General features: G+C 48.4%; 1 protein-coding gene across 1 annotated transcript in view; it reads left to right on the top strand.

Moving 5' to 3' along the window:
• IL21R (interleukin 21 receptor) overlaps positions 1-20,135 on the top strand; it is a 184,049-nt gene that overhangs the window by 83,804 nt on the left and 80,110 nt on the right. The window contains exon 3 of the mRNA XM_085629269.1: positions 8,474-8,585. Coding sequence (XP_085485395.1) covers positions 8,474-8,585 — 112 coding nt within the window. The remainder of the gene's footprint in view (positions 1-8,473; positions 8,586-20,135) is intronic.

The raw sequence follows: 20,135 nt of genomic DNA on the forward strand, positions 1-20,135 counted from the left end.
AGCGGTCTTGCACTCCTACATGTCCCCGTACGTACGGGCCTACCCTCCTGGTGCATGCCACATTGCAACATCGACTACTGTGGCCCTGGTGGCGACAACACCCCAACACAGAGACACACTTACCGCACTTCCTACCCAAGGCCAGGTCCGAGCCACGCCCTGCTCCCCCTGCCGAATCAGCACGCCCCTGCGCTGACCTGACATACGCCGGACCAGCACACGCCACTTGTGCATGCAGGGGGTGCGTGCAGGGCTACATGTCCAGGGTCACTGCCAATGCTGAGGTGAGATGGTAACGTCCGGTGAAGACAGCACACTGTGATGTTGCAGGGCCCGTACCCATCATGCTAACACGATGACTATACGGACACACTTGCTCAGGTGGTGTGAATGGCTACGGGCACGTGCACACGGCCACATTTATTAGCAGGCACACATACCGAGTGACACCTGTGTTGGATGTGTGTGGGGTGTGTGCACACCAGCCGGCAAGGGCTGCCTGGTGCAGTCTGAAATCTACAACAGTGTACATCGTAAAGGACACAACCATTCAACCATAAAAGCCCCATGACTTGTGCTGCACACAGTAAGTGGCCCGGATGCACAGTGTCCTGCACGGGCCTACCACCACGAAACGCAGACTTGCGGTGAACAGGGTTGATGGCACCAGGTCAGTTGTTGATAGTGTTCGATCACCTCCGTGACTCTGATTCGGCTTTCGTCCGGACTGAGCCGCATCTTCCTCTTACTTCTCTCCGTGCGTTCACTGGTGTGGACTCAGACATTCATGATTCGCGACTATGTGCTGGATGTGGGACCTACTGGTCCGCAGGGTAGGCCTGAGCCCTCATCCATGTGTCGCCGGCTTGCGTTGAACAGGGTTAGTGCCACCACGTGTCGCTGACTTGCATTGAACAGGGTTAGTGGCACCATGTGTCGCCGGCTTGCGTTGAACAGGGTTAGTGGTACCACGTGTCGCAGGCCTGCGATATGGAATTATGCCTCAATGATCAAAGGAAGTCTGGTGCTGTGGCCGCTGCGACCGACTTGGGGTCACTGCCATTCAGGACTAAGGGCACAGTTCCACATGTGGGACCTACTAGGCCGAAGGGGACGCCAGTGGAGTATGTCAATGAGAAAGGAGTAATGTGGGCCAGCGTCGGGGGGGCCAGCGATGGTGTGCGGAGACTTCAGAGGTCATGGGACTGGTGCTTGGAGATTGCACCGGCACGTGGTGGGCCCTCTTTGACACACACCGGTGTAGGCAGGTGAGCGGACCATTGTTGGTGCGCAGGAGCAGGCATGACAGGTCTGGGGACCAGTGGCCCGGGGTGTAGTAGGCGCACAGGGACACAGGCCCCTACGCGCTCCACGCAGGACTCGTGGCAGGCTGAGAGGGCCGCCCTGGCAGATGCGTTGTCCATTCCAAATGAGAACCACGACCAGTGCAACAGGCTTTTTGTTCACACCCCTACGCAGGCCTGGCATACACGGGTCCAACCCACTACGCATGCTCATTGAGGGGCGGACGTAACGTGCGAAATTTCCACGTTCTGCCCCACAGCCTGTGGGGACATGGTAGCGTCCACTGGACACTACACTCCATGAACCAGCAGTTGATCTCCACATGCCCATTTCCGTGGTTTGCACTCTGTGGTCTGTCCGGCACCTTCACGCCACCTGGCATTGGGTAGGTTCACATTCCTTAGTCACTTGCTGCTCTCGCACATGCCTGCTCCATGCCTCTCCTCACATCCTGCTATTGTGTGTCTGTGGTGCCATGCCGTGGCTGGGTTGTGGGCAGGCATGGCCGGATTCCCAATGGAGTCGTGTTGTCGTGTCTGGTCGGTTGGCATATTGTGTGTCATGTTGAATGTAGTTGTGCTGCGTGCCCATTGGCAGTGCCGTGAGTTGCATGACTGTGGGCTGGAGGTGTGTGGTGTGTTTATTTTGGGCTTACCAACGGGCCCTGCATTTCCATGTGTGCCATCCTGGGAGCGCTGGGTGATGATGGACTGTTGGGAGATGTGAGTTTCATGCACTCTGCCTGGGGAGTTGGCCACAAAATTGTTGATGAGTCCAGGGTAGGCCACTTTTGCCTGCACATTCATGGTATGTGTGTGCTTTCTGATGTGATAGTTATGTGCAGTCTGGGCAGGGGGCACAAGGGGTACATGTGTACAGTTGATTGTCCCTGACATGTGAGGGAATCCAGCTATGGCGTAGGGGCCTTGCTTGGTCTCCAGCTGCTCCTGTTCAGTGTGGGTGGCGTAGGCGTGCTGTGGTACCAGGCTGATGTTGGCATCCAGGACAGGTGGGAGGACCTTTGATGGGGCTGGCTGTGTGACTCCTCCGACTCTGGCAGTTGTGGGTTGGATGGTACCAGAGGCCGGCATGTGCTGCGCAGCCAGCAGCTTTGTCTGCGGAGGGATGTTGATTGTCCGCTGGGTTGGTACCGTCAGCAGGTGGGGGATGTGGGTCAGGATGCGGGGGATGGTTGTCCTTTTGGGCCTGTAGTGGGCAATGTCCTCCTCTGGCATTGGGTTTGGGCGGCAGGTGTGTTTCAGGTGGGTCCGCTGTGTTTGTGTACGCTGCCTCTGTGGTGTTCCTGGAGATGGCGGGGGGCGGGACAGGTCCTGGGGGTGGTGGCGGGCCTGGGGTGGTTGCGGTGGGTGTTGTGGCCCTCATGGGTATCCACGTTGCATGTTCATTGTCTCCATGGCATCTGTGGGTCTTCCGGTGTGGCTCTTGGCTGGGCTCCCTTTTATGCTGCAGGTAATCGTCCTACTTAACACCAGCAAAAGGCAGGTGTTAATTCCCTGCTACTAAGGCGGCTTATCGCCTGTTTTTGGTTTGCATCGCAGATCTGGCAGTTTGTTGTGAAAGTGGTGTTGTGGTTTTTTCGTGTGTTTTTACTCTGCATCTCATTAGGGTTAGTCGGTGGTGTCCACCATGGAGATACATTTTGGGGCAGTTATCACGGGAATACTGGCGCTGTCTGCAGTTTGCACCAGCTTGTGAATGGGGTGTTAAATCTATCTCCACTTTTGATGTGTTAAGGTGGAGATAAATCAGAGATAAGTCCTTGTGAATATCCCCCTCAGTCTTCCTCCCTACTTCACGCCCATGCACTGTAACCATGTGAGTAATGGGTACCTTTAAAGGTAACCCGCAAACATGTACAGGTTTGACTCCTCAAACAATGTTCCTTATGTGTATGTGAGTGCATAATTGACCTGATTTCTTGGTGACTGTAGGGAATAATTAGTGAGTGGTATGAGGCATTCCTGATGACGCAGCCACCTACCACTAACCGCAGACCTGCCCATCTTCAGCATCAGCACAACACACATTGGGGATATTCACAAGGATCTATCACCGAGTTAACGGCACATTATCGCAGCCAAAGTTGCGATAAACTTATCACCCCAATCACAAGCTGGTCTTAACAGCCCACAGCACCAGTTTACCCACGATAGCAGCCGCAAAAAACATCGCCATAGATGACCCCCGCAACTATCGCTAATGAGATGCAGAGTAGGCGTTCGCGGCCAAAAGCCGCGACAACACCACTCCACAACATTCACAACGACCAGTCAGAACTGCGATAAGAACACAAAATAGGCGATAAGGCGTGTTAGCAGCAGGAAAATAACACCTTCTCTGACCTGGTGCAAAGTCGGACCACAGCCTGCACCACAAAAGGGAGCCCAGCCCACAGCCACATTGGAAGGGCAACAGATGCACCTGAGCATCTGAACATGCAGCCCGGAGGGCCGAAAGGGCATCAACACCCGCCGCCACCATCCCCAGGATCCCCCTCCCCAGCACACCCCGACCAAAGACATGCCACATCGGCTACACCTAAACATGTACAAAATAATCCGCTTGATGTCGCACAATCACAACTGGTGACATGCCTGTGTCGTCACAAAAATGAGCATCACACATTCACTTTCGAAGCAACAAATGAAACTTTATTAAAATGAACACTGAAATGAAATGAAGACACATGGCGGCTCCCTTCGGGACAATCCATAGGTGACAGCCTGCAAGACAAAAGTCATGATGAGAAGGTGTGTCCTGCGCACATCAAAGGACAGAGAGAGAGCGAAGGAGAGAGAGAGGAAGAGAGGGAGAGAGAGAGATAAGAAGAGAGGGGGAGAGAGAGAGAGAGAGAGAAGAAGAGAGGGGGAGAGAAGAAGAGAGGGGGAGAGAGAGAGAGAAGAAGTGAGGGGGAGAAAGAGAGAGAAGAAGAGAGGGGGAGAGAGGGAGAAGAAGAGAGGGAGAGAGAGAGAGAGAAGAAGAGAGGGGGAGAGAGATAAGAAGAGAGGGGGAGAGAGAGAGAGAAGAGAGGGGGAGAGAGAGAGAGAAGAAGAGAGGGGGAGAGAGAGAGAGAGAGAGAAGAAGAGAGGGGGAGAGAGAGAAGAAGAGAGGGAGAGAGAGAGAAGAAGAGAGGGAGAGAGAGAGACAGAGAGTGCCGCCCCTGCGCACCCAGGCCACACTGCTCACCTGCTGCTACCGGTGTGTCTCCAACCACTTGCCGGTATGTATAGCAGTACACTAGGTCACGCATCTGAGACAAAGCCGTCATCTGAAAGAGTCCAGATACATGATTGGCACAGTACACTCACTTGCACAAGACAACATCGCCTGCCCGCCCCGGCACACCCAGGCAGAGGCACCCCAGCCCCTCCCGCCGCCCATCGGAGCATGCCCGCCCATGCACACCCAGGCCTCACTGCTCACCTTCCGCCACCAGCGTGTAGACAGGAGGTCCCACCACGTGCCTCTGCAAGCCACAAGCCCAGGGCCCGCGTACATGGCACCCTCCACACCATGCAGCCCCGCTCTGCAGGCCACCAGGTCTCACGCTTGGTGCTGGGTCTTGATTACTCCATGGCATAGGACATACCAGTGCACCCGGCATCATCGCGGGCTGCACACCCGCTCAGCCTAATGGGTGCCACTAACTCTGGGATCCCGTGAGCGATGCCACGTGGTGGTAGGCCCGTGCTGCCCGCTGGCTCTGGCCTACATTGCGGTCCAGCAGGGCACACAAAACCTGAGCTGTCCGGACCGCCGGGACGGGGCATCATCGCAGGCTGCACACCCGCTCAGCAGCTTAAGGTGCCACTAACTCAGTGCACCCAGAGTCACCGTCCCGTGGCGGAGTGCCTGTGCCGGCCGCAATGCTCCAGCTGCCACTAACCCTTTGCAACCCCAGTCAGCACCACGTGGTGGTAGGTCCGTGACTGCCGCAAGGCCTCGGGTGCCACTAACCCTGTGCGCAACAACTCATGGGCCCTTTATGATTGAGAACCGTGGAGCGTCCGTCATCCTGTCACCACCAGCAGAGGGAAATGTGATGTCGTCGGCCCCTTATGTTGGCGGAGTCACATGGCCTGTGGTGCCTGTGCTGGATGGGTGTGGTGTGCGTGCAAACCTGTCCTCAGGGAGTGGCTGTGACATGCTGACAAATAGATTAGTGACCTGCACACCGCCAGCGAGTACACCTGCTACGGGTAGCAATGAGGGCCCCCCTCGGAGCATAAGCGGATTGGTCTGGCCTGCCGTACGCCAGACCAGCGCAGGGCTTGCAACAATGACTCGTGGGCTCTGGGCGGGGTTCAGTCCATGTCCGGACATGGAAGTGACTGATGCGTGTGTCCCTGTTGTAGTGTTCACGGGACCCGGTACACAATATGCAATGTAGCACACTCCAACTGGCAAACCACAGGATGAACATCATCGACGCAAGGGAAATCACTGTCCCTACATTCATCCACACATTCATACATGAATGATGAAAGACATGACACACCAGTGCGTCACTGGATGTTTATTGCACATCCAGTGCAGTTCTGCAGCTGGAGCGGTACTACACTACACAATATGGGCCCGTGGAGGGCCAGCCAGAGTCCATCCGGGGATGACAAGTACTGCAGAAGAGGAAGGGTACAGTCCACAGTCTGGTCGCCGTGTCATTGGTCATCAATCAAGATATGGCAGTCCATGGGGCAGTCCAAGGTGAGTGCATCGGGGGTCAGTGGAAGGTCATTAGGCCATGTGCGGCACCAAGCAGAAACAGGCCAGGTGGCGGAAATTAATGCTAGTGCCTCCTGATCACAAACCCATCCACGTACCCGTCCCCGGATGTGTGCTCTGCCCCACCTGTGGGTGTTGCAGTACCGGCTGAGGCACTGTGTGCCACTGACACATCAGGTGCCGGAGGGGATATGTCTGCTGCACTGTGAGGCAATGGCACACCAGGGGGCGGAGATGTGGATGGTGTGGGGGCAGCATCATTCATCTGCGCCACGCCTTGTGACATCAATGCCATGATGATGATCTGCAGGGCATAGTAGATCCCAGCTAGATTTCGCTGATGTGCAGTGGTGGCAGCCATCCTTTCCGCCTCCATCCGCACCATGTTCTCCATGAGCCTCACATGTGTCCCAGCTCACGGCTGGTATCGCTGGTGCCCCTCTGAGTGGACAGCTGTTCTTCTCTCCGCATCAGGACTCCAGCGATGTAAGTCAGGGCTCATTGGAGACCATGGAGCGGGTCTAGACACCCATGGATGGCGTCCAGTTTGGTGGCCATGAGGTTGAACCCCACCCGCACCTGCTCAGCTGTCTCCCTCTGGGCCTCCAGCACACGGCGTTGGAAGGCTGTGTGTTGTTCCTGGGGGTCTTGGGAGACTGCTGGGGCCGTGGGTTCCTCCTGCTGGGTGATTTGGGTGGTGGGTGGGGTCTCCTCCATGCAGCTGGTCAGCCCTGATCCTGGAGGTGAGTCGCGGATGATGTCAATGATGTCTAGGAGGGCTTATGCGTCGATGCTGGGGTTGTCCTCCTTGTCATCAGTGAAGAGTGGCTGGGACTGCTCTGCAGGGGGTGTTGACGGTGGCCCTGCAATGTGAAGGGGAGATGGTGTATTATAATGTGTCCACATGTATGTAGCCACATGGTACATGTTGACATTCAGACATCATGGCATTGTACATTGTGACAGTCTATAGATCTGGGCGATAACCCAGACTCATGGAGGGTGTGCACTGTGCTCTGCTTGATTGTGCATTTGTGCATGTGTGCCATCATGGCCATCTCTACCCGTCCCCCCAGTACCTGGTGGTCACTCACCCTGTTGCGGTTGTGTTGTGTCCTGTCGAGCAGTGTCCGGTCCCCCGACTCCGGCTACAGTATCCACAGTGATGACTGTCGACACCAGCTCCTCCATGTCATCCAGCACGAGCTGTGGCGCTGGGACCCCACCTCCAGTTTGCATTGCTGCCTTCTGGTTGGCTGCGGGTTTCTCCTTGGTCTTCCGCTTGATGTCATTCCATCGCCTCTTGACCTCGTCTGTTGTCCTCTTGGGCTCTCCGACGGCATTCACCTTGTCCACGATGTCCCACCATATTCCAGTTTTGGTGCCCAATGACTCGTTGGAAGTGACGAACAGTTGTTGGTGGTGTTCCATCACCTCCGTGACTATGATCCTGTTCACCTGCGGACTGAACTTCATCTTCCTCTTCTTGTCCTTGCCCTTCCCTGTTCCCGAGGTCCCGGGCTGGTCATCCGGGATGCTTGTGGGGTTACGCTCGTCCTTTGCACCTGCTCCGGCTGCCTCCATGGTGCTTGGGTGTTGGTCAGTTTGTGTTTGGGTGTTTTTTCTACTTTTATGGTGATTATCCCTGATTTCCTCATTGCGCTTTGGCCCATCTCAGGTTTTTTTGTGTTGTGATTTGTGTTTTTATCTCCATCGAGGTGGTTGTATCGCAGACATTGTCCGCCGTTTAGGAAGACTATCGCATGGTACCGCTTTGTTGTGAATTCCACGTTGACACAGGGTTATTTTCAAGCGATGGGCTGCGATGTTGAGAGTTGCGTTAAGCTACTCTTGCAGTAGTTATCACACGTTCTTGTGAATATATCCCATTGTGTTCTCTCCAGAGCGACTTCTGGTTCAAGAAAGAAAAACTATAATGGGATATATATATAAAATATTAACTTGCGTACATTTCACAGAATCCCCATCCCAGTAACAAAAAGAGCTTAAAAGCTAATTCAATGTCCAATGCCTGCTAACAATTTAATACTTCATGTGATCCTTCCCTCACAAGATACAGCATCATACACTTGAGCCCTCGTTTAGAAATTGGCAGATGGGTTACTCCATCACAGATCTGATGAATATAACGTCCACCGTACTGCAAGTGCCATTGAATATAATAGACATATAATACGGTGGATGGTATATCTGTCATGTTTGTGATGGAGTAACCGTGTCCACTACACTCTAATTCAGGCCCTTTGTGTTTTTAGGTATTTTCTCCCTTAATAATTGGAAATTGAAACACTGACCACCAATAATCAAATGTTAACCGGGATGATCCTCATGTCTCAACACCACATCATGGCCTCCCTGTCCAACAATACAAATGATCAAATATTCTCTCCCATTCTACTGACAGGTGCTCTATGTGGAGAACTGAGCTGCTATGTGGACTTTATTAAAACATTGATATGTACCTACGAAGCGGATCATGGTTCAGCAGATGAGCTGGCTGCGCTTTGTGCAACTTGGTAAGCATTCCATCTAGTATCAATAATATTGTATTAACATACATGCACATTGTTTTCTTCTGCCATATAATTTATAAATCAAAAGACACACAATTGATGGACAGAATGCAGAACAAATCAAAACATTCACCCCCAGTCAAGAGATCTGGGTTAAATCCATCATTCTTTTGCTCTCCATGCCACCCCAGTTTAGACCTGGCCATATGCAAATCAGTCTTGACCCTGTGTCTCATGGGAACAGCCCAGCCCGAACTGCCAAGCCAGGTCCTCCCTGGACCGGAAACAAGCATCCTAGGACCGGTTTCGGGGTTTCACCCCTCTTCAGCCAAGATAGCTTGATTCCAGTGGCACAGTGAGCCCAGGACCTACGTCTGGGCATACCTGGCCCACTTAGGCCGAGAAAGCAAAAGACACACAATTGATGGACGGAATGCAGAACAAATCAAAACATTCACCCCCAGTCAAGAGATCTGGGTTAAATCCATCATTCTTTTGCTCACCATGCCACCCCAGTTTAAACCTGGCCATATGCAAATCAGTCTTGACCCTGTGCCTCATGGAAACAGTCCAGCCGAACTGCCATCCAAGGTCTTCCCTGGACCGGAAACAAGCATCCTAGGACCGGTTTCGGGGTTTCACCCCTCTTCAGCCTGGATAGCTTGATTCCAGTGGCACAGTGAGTCCAGGACCCACGTCTGGGTATCCCTGGCGCACTCAGGGCGAGAAAGCGAAAGACACACAATTGAGACACAGGGTCAAAACTGATTTGCATATGGCTGGGTTCAAACTGGAATGGCATGGTGAGCAAAAAAAATGATAGATTTAGGCCCAGATCTCTGTACTGGGGTGAATGTATGACATTGTTCTGCATTCTGTCCATCAACTGTTGTTTTTGCATTTGTCACCGCGAGTGGGACGGGTATGCACAGATGTGGGTCCCGTGCTCTCCATGCCACTGGAATCAAGCTATCCTGGCTGAAGAGGGGTGAAACCTCGAAACCGGTCCTAGAATGCTTGTTTCCAGTCCATGGAGGACCTGGCTTGGCAGTTCGGGCTGGACTGTTCCCATGAGGCATAGGGTCAAGACTAATTTGCATATGGCTGGGTTCAAACTGGAATGGCATGGTGAGCAAAAAACACGATGGATTTAGTCCCAGATCTCTGTACTGGGGAGAATGTATGACATTGTTCTGCATTCTGTTCATCAACTGTTATTTTTGCATTTGACACCCTCAGTGGGATGGGTATGCTCAGACGTGGGCCCCATGCTCTCCATGCCACTGGAATCAAGCTATCTTGGCTGAAGAGGGGTTAAACCCCGAAACCGGTCCTAGGATGCTTGTTTCCAGTCCAGGGAGGACCTGTTCGGGCTGGACTGTTCCCTTGAGGCACGGGGTCAAGATTGATTTGCATATGGCTGGGTTCAAACTGGAATGGCATGCTGAGCAAATAAACTATGGATTTAGGTCCAGATCTCTGCACTGGGGTGAATGTATGACATAGTTCTGCATTCTGTCCATCAACTGTTGTTTTTGCATTTGTCACCCCGAGTGGGACGTCGTATGACCAGACGTGGGTCCCGTGCTCTCCATGCCACTGGAATCAAGCTATTCTGGCTGAAGAGGGGTGAAACCCCGAAACCGGTCCTAGGATGCTTGTTTCCAGTACAGGGAGAACTTGGCTTGGCAGTTCGGGCTGGACTGTTCGCATGAGGCACAGGGTCAAGAGTTATTTGCATATGGCTGGGTTCAAATTGGAATGGCATGGTGAGCAAAAAAACGATGGATTTAGGCCCAGATCTCTGTACTTGGGTGAATGTATGACATTTTTCTGCATTCTGTCCATCAACTGTTGTTCTTGAATATAATTTATAAATAGCACAGAATTTAAGACCTGGTGAATGACCCTCCATTCGATTGACGTTGCCGTGATGAAAAACAGCCTTGATATGTGTCCCTAGGTTGAGGAGTGTTTCCTTTGTAACATCATCTGGGGGAATATGCAGATTGATGCTCTGGCAATCAAGGAAGGGAATCTTCCATACAGTGCTGCTGGCTGGCCTGTTTTTTTTTTATATCAATGGGGCATGTAACAATAATAATAAAAGTCTCCCACTATATTTCAGTCACTAGCTGCCAGGCCTTCATCTACTGAGATTAAGGCCTACACTAAGACTCATAAATAAAAGAGAACAATTACGAAAACTGACCAAGGTAAATCTATACTGCAAGGCAGTGAATCTTTTGAGGCCTATAAAGGCATATCGTGCATGCTGTAAGACCACACGCGTTTCCCCTCACAGACCTTTTGTAACTACTTGTCAGGGCATTCTCTGAGCAGAAATGAAACCAGTAGAGGTAGACTCATCTTGGTCTTGATCATTACCTCCAGTGGGACCTACCTGCATTCCATCTCCCTTGCGCTCACCCCCTTAATCAATTTTACCCTCTATGAAAGAAAAGACTTGTGACCCTCACAACCACGTTGATAATGATGAAAACGCTGATGTATCCCTGTCCTCCTAAAAGGAGTATACCTTAATCTTTCTTAGTGTGTTATTAAGACAGTTCTCCTTAAAAATCAACGGGCCCGATTCACAGAACTAACTTAAGACAAAATCCTAAACTTACTACCATTTTCGTATTCACAGAAGGCACTTACTCATGTTGGTATTCACAGAAGACACTTACTCACTTCGGTATTCACAGAAGTTAGGAGTCCTAACTTTAGGACTCCTAAATGCCTTCTGTGAATACCGAAAGTCTTAAAATTAGGACTTTTCTCAGTTTAGGAGTCCTAAAGTTAGGACTCCTAACTTTACTACTACTAAACTGAGAAAAATCCTAATTTTAAGGCTTTCGGTATTCACAGAAGGCATTTAGGAGTCCTAAAGTTAGGAGTCCTAACTATACTACTACTAAACTGAGAAAAATACTAATTTTAAGGCTTTCGGTATTCACAGAAGGCATTTAGGAGTCCTAAAGTTAGGAGTCCTAACTTTACTACTACTAAATTGAGAAAAATCCTAATTTTAAGACTTTCGGTATTCACAGAAGGCATTTAGGAGTCGTAAAGTTAGGACTCTTAACTTCTGTGAATACCGAAATGAGTAAGTGCCTTCTGTGAATACCAAAATGAGTAAGTGCCTTCTGTGAATACCAAAATGGTAATAAGTTTAGGATTTTGTCTTAAGTTAGTTCTGTGAATCGGGCCCAACAACTTTACCTAGTGGAGGTGATACATTATAGATTCATTGTTCATATTATTTCTTGTCTAAAAGTGTTGAAGGAATAGACAAGCAAAAAGATTCACCACCATATTGAGAAACTGGGTTTATCGCATACTTTTATCCTGGTGTCACTCCAACCAACTGAAGTGAACCCGCGATAATGAATATTTAACAGTAATCTTGGCCCACTTTTGGTGCCACTGAAGTTGTTGTCCTGCCTAGTCATGCAAAGTTATACAAGTGTTATTTCAGTGGCTCAGAAGGTTGAAGGGGAGCTACATTTTGGAGTATTTCAATTCCACCAACTCTGCCAAGTAAGCATGTTGGGCTTTCGACCACTTCTGCTTGAATTCACAGACTTTCTGGATGCCTTATTTACTCCCAAACCTCTTTTATAATAGCTAATGCAATAATTTGTGGCCATAGGTACTTCCATCTATTTACAGACTGACAATACTTAGCCTGTGATAAACTAGGAGGATAAAGGGAGGAAAGAGGCTAACAAAACTCCAACTCAACTACTGGGTGGTTTGTAGAAGTCTGCCTGTTAGAAATGGGTCTCTCTAGTTGGCAGAGGTAGGTACTTTTATCCAAATAGGACCCTTGCTTCTAGTCAGGGTAACAGGGATACACACTTTAGATTACCCCTGCTCGGCACGAGCAGACAGACTTATCCCAAAGGCAATGTGTAAAGTATTTGTACTCAAAACACACAGTAATACAGTGATAATACCACAAATGGAGACCACACCAGTCTAGAAAAATAAAGTATCTTTATCTAAACTCAACAATACCAAAACGACAAAAATCCAACATACATGTAATAAGAATATGACCTTAAAAAGGTTTTAAACAACTTGGCCCATAGAAAACTATGGATGCATGATTTCTCTCAAAGCACCTGTAGTTGCGACAACATTCACAAAGCCAAACAGCCACAGACATTGGAAGAGTAAAAAAACAAAGAGATGCATCAGTTCATGAGACCATGGGGAGGCGATGCAACAGTTCTGCTGCACGCAGGAGAAGTGATTAGTCGAATCCGGTGTGTAGGGGGAAGTGATGCATCGGTTCCGAGATGCTTCTGGTCCACGGGTGATGCGTCGGGAAAACTTGCCACACAGGTACGATGCATGGAAATCCGGGATGCGTCTGCAAGTAATGCGTCGGCAGCGAGCGGCGCTGCGTTGGTTTCTTCAGCCGCGATCCCTTGATGTGTTGGTTCTTGCAGCGCCAACAGGCGCTGCGTCGGTTTTGGCAGCGGTGCAGCGATGCGTGGAGATTCATCTTGCACAGCGGTGCTGCGTCAGAAAAACTACAGCCAGAAGAGCAATGCGTGGATTTTCTTGTAGTTGCATTGCCTTTCCAGCTCCAACAGCAGAAACAACCTTCAGAGGCCCAACACAGTCACAGATACCTCTTGGCAGGTCACAGCTCCCAGCAAAGAAGTTCAGGGGAGCTGGGGTTGAAGTCTATGTGTCCCTGAGACTTCAGAACAGGAGGCCAGCACTCACAGGCCCTTGGAGATCTTCCTCAAGCATGGGGCACAGCACACAGCAAAGTCCTTATCCTTTCCTTGGCAGAATCAGCTACCGCAGGCCAACCTGACAGCACACAGCAAAGGGGCAGTAATTCTCCTTCAGTTTCTCCAGCTCTTCTCCTTGGCAAAGGTTCCTCTTGGATTCCAGAAATGACCTAACGTTCTGGGGTTTTGGGTCTTATTCTTATACCCCAAAATGTCTTTGTTCTCTTTGTGCAAGGGTCTCTGAGCACAGTCAAAATCATTTCTGTCATCACTGCTGCAGTATGAACCCCGGGTGGAGACAGCATTGTGCAAGGGAGACAGGCCCTATTCAGGTGCAAAGAAATCTCTTCCCACTACTCTAAATTCAGCCAAGGTCTATTCTGCTCAGCTCTGAGTCATCCAGGAAGGGCCAGGCACACCTACCCCCCCCCCAATGGCTGTCTACAGTGAATGCTCAGCCCCAGCCCCTGTCACTCCAAAACCAAACAATCAATACACAAACAGGCAGAGGCACACAGAATGGTTAAACAAGAAAATGCCTACTATCTAAAAGTGGCATTTTCAAACACACAATTTAAAAACCATCTTTACTAAAAGATGTGTTATTAAATTCTGTGTTCAGAAAGCCTAAACTTTATTTATCTATCTTGTTCAAATGGAAAGTTATACTTGTAAGGTGTTACAAAGCATTTCACATTCTACCCTGAGGGGAAAGATAGCCTTTCAATAGTGAAAAACGAAATTACAGTATATCACTATCAGGACATGTTACACACACCATTACATGTCCTACCTTTCACATACACTAAACCCTGCCCGGGGGTACCTTGGGCCTACCATAGGGGTTTGTCACACAAACGGAAGGGGAGAAAGGCAAGTTCCAAATACTCCAGCCTCCCCAATCACAACTGCAACACACATGGAGGAGTAGCGAGTGAATAAAGGAAGGTGGCACGTGCTCAGTGAAAAAAATACTGCCCTTACTCACAAAATTGTGACATGCTTCATCATTGGGCTTGCTTCAATACACCCCTGCGCAGACCAACGTCTGGGGTGGAGCAAAGAGAGGGGAATACAATACAAACACGAAAAGAATTATATGCAGATATATTTCTGGGATCACTGAATGAAATGTGCGTGAAGGTTAAAGCTAGTACAGTGGTATCTCTGCTCAAAAATGTATTCCTGGACCCACCGGCTAGAGCTAACACGCATTGAAAATGCAATAGGTCTCGCCTTTGATTAAGTTAAAGCCATTTGCTTTGCTAATGGTATTGTATAGCAAAGCAAATGGCTTTAACTTAATAAAAGGCGAGACCTATTGCATTTTTAATGCTTGTTCTTTTAGCTTCTTGCAAGTTGACACCCCTAATAAATAGTCAATAGTTATTTCCTTATCTATAATGCGAGTCAAAATAGCCAACTCGCTGGACGCGCAGTTCCAATCAAAATATAACGGTGGTATTATCTGCCATTGTTAAAGTAGGGAGACCAAAACAACATGTCCAATTACAAGGTAAAATAGTTACCTTGTAATCGTATATGATGGTCACCCTAATACAACAGTGGCAGATAATAGGGCTTTTGGGGATAGCAGACCGAAAGGAAGTCTGTTCCCAGGGGGCATTTGGGGAATATAGGCATGGTCCAGATAACTGGGCTTGTTGAGCTACATCCGGAAAAGGATGTAGCCCAAGGGTTATATAGCATGCCATTTCGGGCTGCCACCCACAATTTTGTTGGTAGCTGTACACGGTGGCGGCCCTTAGCATAGTGGTAATTTGTCTCCCTTCCGCCCACCCCTTTTGTTAATGGTTTTGGGGAAGAGTAGGTTGGTTTTTCAGGTCACGTCTGGGGCAGGCTAGTTGCAGCAGGTGCGTACGCAGTAGGAATTGTGTTGGTTGCCACTTTGAAACAGGTGCCAAAGTGGGATGGTTGCCCCACAAGTTCGCAGGCCTTTACTGAAGGTTATTTTGGTTACTATAGGCTAATCAGGCAGAAAGGGAGGGTCTCAACAAGCCCACGCCGGAAGTCCTGGAGTTAAAAGGTTACGTCATAGGGACATCAAGTTGAACACAGGTTAATTAGTTTACTGCTTAGCAGAAGGGGAAGATTAAAGAGAGACAATCAGAGAAATCCAATAGGTCACTATGTCAAAGTTTGAAGGGTATCTATACAGGGTCAGGTTTAGGGGAGTGGGGCAAGGAATCTAGGTTATTGAATGTATAGTGAGATTTTAGTTCTGTAAGGCCTTATGCCGAGGATGTTTATGTGATAAGCACCTGTTTCAATAAAGGGGTCTTTTTCACACATACAATGAGTCAGTGATTTGTAACGCACCCCATATCACCCAAAGATGTGCATATTGACCTGTGAGTGACTTTTCCTGACTTTTTTAAATTAAGAACATATTCTCTTCTTCTGGGATATATATGTTCTCCCCTTAAAGCCTGTTGGTGGTTCATGGCCATTCTGCCACTAGTATTAAACGTATATGTACATACATATTTAAAAAAAAAATGTTTTGCACAGATTCGTTAAGGCGCTATTAGCGATAAAAGAAGTGTTTTCCTTTCGACTTATCCACGTAGCAGTTTGGACGGGGCCACCACCGACTACATTATATGTGCATACACCTACAAGTGATGGACCACAAATCACAAACCACTACTTTGGCCACGCTTCAAACTTAAGAAAAATCCAGTCTCTGAAGTAGTCAAATCTTTCCTCTTAACCTCTTTTAGAGTAAACACCGCAGCAGCAGATTCGTAAGAATAAAAAAAATCCCGCGACAGACTTTGATGGTTCAAAAACAGAGTTGTCTCATGCCACGCTTGTGTGGCCTCCTCGGGGCCCGGAATAGGCCGCATGAAAAGTGTAAGCGCACACCGAACCCTGGAAGCAGTCGGCCCTTCCAAAAGTCGCTCACATCTCTGTGGGCCTGAACACTTCAAAGGGCCCTCGCTCTTTTTGCATAATATTTCCCTTGCTGACATGTATTTAGTATTGCAGCTGGATGACTCATAAAGATATCTCCACGGTGTCCCAGCGCAGTTGAGGCGGAGCGCGTGCCAGCGAACATTATTGTCAGCTTTGAAAATAAAAACAAAACGATCGGCGGGGGCCCGATCCATCACGCTCCTCTTTTAAGAAAATTCCATTTAGATATTACAAATCATAACAGGCGCAATTCAAAGCAGCTGACTTTTGGTGGGGAAGACGTCCATGCACAATAAAAATTTGCCCTGCTCTTGGGGCCCAGCTTTTTCTCTTTTCTTACACTCGGGACTCAGTCACTGAGGATGGATGCCAGCACTTGAAAAACAAGCGCTCGCCAGGGAGCCGCTGTTTATTTTTGCATCGCGCTTTCACTTTAAAGTGAAAGTGTGATGCACAACAAAACACTCGGTTTGCAGATTTACTTTATTGAAAAATCCGGCGCAGCAGTTTAATCTCCCATTAAAAAAAAAAAGATTTCATCAAATCGTTTTTACAGCACTTTGTGGAGGAGCCAAAGGCGAAATTACCCATTTACAACATAATGGTAACTTAAAAAACAAGGCAAAAGATTAACAAGTGGGAGAGGATGGAGGAGTGCTGGGAACAGGCACCCTCGGAATGCCTGTGTGCCGCGGCTCGTCTGCTTCACAGCCGTTGTGAAGACTTTTCTTATCTGCTTCTTAAATAAACAAGCAGATAAGAAAAGTCTTCACAACAGCCGTGAAGCAGGTGAGCCAGTCCGGGTGGGCAGGCCCAAAAAGCGAAAAGGAGGCACCCTGGAAACCTTATTTCCAATGGCAGCTCACCGTTTAACATAACCGGTGACGCAAGCCAATGGGAATAAGGGGTGGGGCTTCAAGCCCCTTTGTGAAAGTCCTCATCTGCAATAAATCTCGCCGATGTGCGCAGCTATGCTAGGCGAGACCTAAAAACGTGAAGGATGGTGGTGATGGGAAAGAATTAGGAGTTCCTTCACCCCTACTTACTGCCAAAGTGTCGACATGTTTCTGCCGTGTATCAGGTGCCCACAGTGTTGGGTCACACCCGCATTCCTCAGTACCTTTCTGATCCCAGTAACTTGTTTTCCCTCTATTCCCAGAAATAGGTATTCATGGAACCAGTAGTTTCCAGAGAGCGGGTCACCCTAAATAACTCACATCCGTTAATCTATGGGGGAAGACACAAAGAGAGTGAAGTCAATTACTTATGCGTGGTGTACTGGCCGTATAAGCAAACCTATAACGCTCCAAGTATCCATACAAAACTCTCAAACACTATGCGGCACGTATATTCCATCTCTGTATTTATGCAGGCCCAATTAGTTTTGCAATATTTTCAAAATGTCCCCAGTAGGACATATCATCCAACCTGGGAAAACTTCCCCTTTGAATACTTTAGAAAAAATCGTACTTAGTAGGACAGCAATCCATAATGCTCTCTTAGCGCCCACACATCCAGCGCAACGAAAAGCCCAACTCACCGATTTTATTTTTGATCATGCTAAAACTGGCGAGTAAATAGGAGAGACTCCCTGTAGTCAAACTCAAGGGGAGAATAAAAACATGGAGCATAAGAGTTAAACAGTAGCGTGAGACATAGATTGGCCTGTAGAAACTCAAGAGGTCTGTATCGATAAAACGTTCCTAGACCTTTTGGACTTTGTATCAAGGCCAGTGAGCTTTGTGTTGTATCGCAGTCTCACAATCATGGCCCAGAGCAGCACGAGCTGCTAGTTGTTACACATATACTTCGGTGTATCTAATAACCTACATGTTGTAAGTAGGAATATAAAGTGCAAAGTGCGATCAAACCCACCGTACGTGGAAGGGCGATTGATCACTACTGGGAGCGTCTAGCTCAAGGAGAGCGTGGCCCCAAGTTGTTTTGCCAATACCCACCGAGTGCCCACCCCAACAACTCCTTACTTTATCAAGGGTGGTGCTCTGCCGGACCCTTTGCCCAGTTACCGCCGTGAAGGTAGCCGGACGCCAGTCTGAGGCGTCTCTCTTAGTGGTAGGACTGCTGGTGACCATAGGAGTGCCTTATTTGTAAGAAAAGGGAAGGTTAGGGACTGGTAAGTGGATGCACTTGCCAAGTCGACATGGCAGTTAACAAACTGCACACAGACATGGCAGTGGCAGGTCTGAGATAACTTTTTAGAGCTACTCATGTGGGTGGCACAATCAGTGCTGCAGGTCCACTAGTAGCATTTGATTTACAGGCCCTGGCACACTCAATGCACTTTACTAGGGGCTTACCAGTAAATCAAATATGCTAATCAGAGAGAACCAATCATGTTGACTATTTACACAGAGAGCATATGCACTTTAGCACTGATCAGCAGTGATAAAGTGCCCAGAGTCCTAACAACCACAGGTCAGGAAAAAATAGGAGGAAGAAGCAAACTGTTTGGGGATAACCCTGCAAAAAGGGCCAAGTCCAACACTGCCTCTGCGAGGTTGAAGCCTAGATGGAAGCAAATCAAATGCATGGCCTCTAATCGAAGGCCTGATGTTTGATATTTCATCATGTTCATGCTCGCCTAGCCTGCTGGCATAATGTCAGGAAACTGTGTTTAGGTTCACAGATTGGTTATATTTTGGACACAACAATCCTTCCCAGCATTTAACTCTATTGCTGTACTCATGGACCCCATGAGTGGTCATCACCACAGTCCAAACAACTTTACATTTCATATACATACACGTGCAGTCCAGCCTAGGTGACCACCTCACTCCACGTCATTACAGGCAAAGTCTCAAGTCTGAACTTTTCACCTGCATATCATTATTTCAGGTATTTTAGTCAAATTAGGTAAATGAAAGGAAAACAGTACCCAGAGTACTCGGAATACAAGGCTTTTTGGGCAAGAACTAAAACACAACAGGATGTACTCATAATCTGGTAGCATATACCAGACTCAATGTAAACCAGACACAAATGCACACACACACTTACACATCCACACATTCTCTCTTTTACTAGTCATCTCCTTAGAGAAGGGAGCAAGTGTTAATTGCTCAGATTTTAAAATCCAAAGGATATTAAGGATAAGACTCTTCTCAGGAAAGACCCACGTCAGGCAAGTATGAGACACTCACTACTTCCGCCACACTCACTTTGGAAACCCTTTGATCCTGCCTAGTTGAAGAAACACCACATAAACCGATTATTCCTAGAAGGTTATTCCTCAATTGCCGCCAATACAAAACAAAGTGGTATGATTTATCTTTGGCCAAATAAGGTGAGATCACATCTTGTCATAGGAAAATGGACTGCATTGGCACCCCATGCAAAGTCGTATTGATTTTAAAATACTTTCTTTGACTCATAGAGCTGTTATTGAGTACAGTACCTGAGATCTGAACTTTCTTCGTACAGGCGAATGCAATCTTTTAGGTTCTCTAGCCTCGTCTGGGTGTCCCTTCAAAGAAAGAATCAACAATGTTTTGTGGGTCTTAATTAGAAAAGTTCTCTTTTGAAATGTCTCTCCAGTATTACAGCACATGGAGAACCACAACACACTTTGGAGAACCACAACACACCTTGGAGAACCACAACACACCTTATAACAGCTTCTGAAATCCTAAAAGGACATACAAGTATTAGATACTGTCAAACAGATTGTACAGCCCTCTGTACCATTATGCTCTACTACACCTCTGAGCCATTAACACACTTGTTTTGAAGTGGTTTAGAGCAGTATTAAGAAACGTGCAGTTAATGAATAGAATAACATGTACAATCGATGAAAAACTGAGAGAACATATCATTTTGATTTGAGATGCTAAATATG

Source organism: Triturus cristatus, chromosome 10 (assembly GCF_964204655.1).
Source record: "Triturus cristatus chromosome 10, aTriCri1.1, whole genome shotgun sequence".
NCBI classification, from domain to species: Eukaryota; Metazoa; Chordata; class Amphibia; order Caudata; family Salamandridae; genus Triturus; species Triturus cristatus.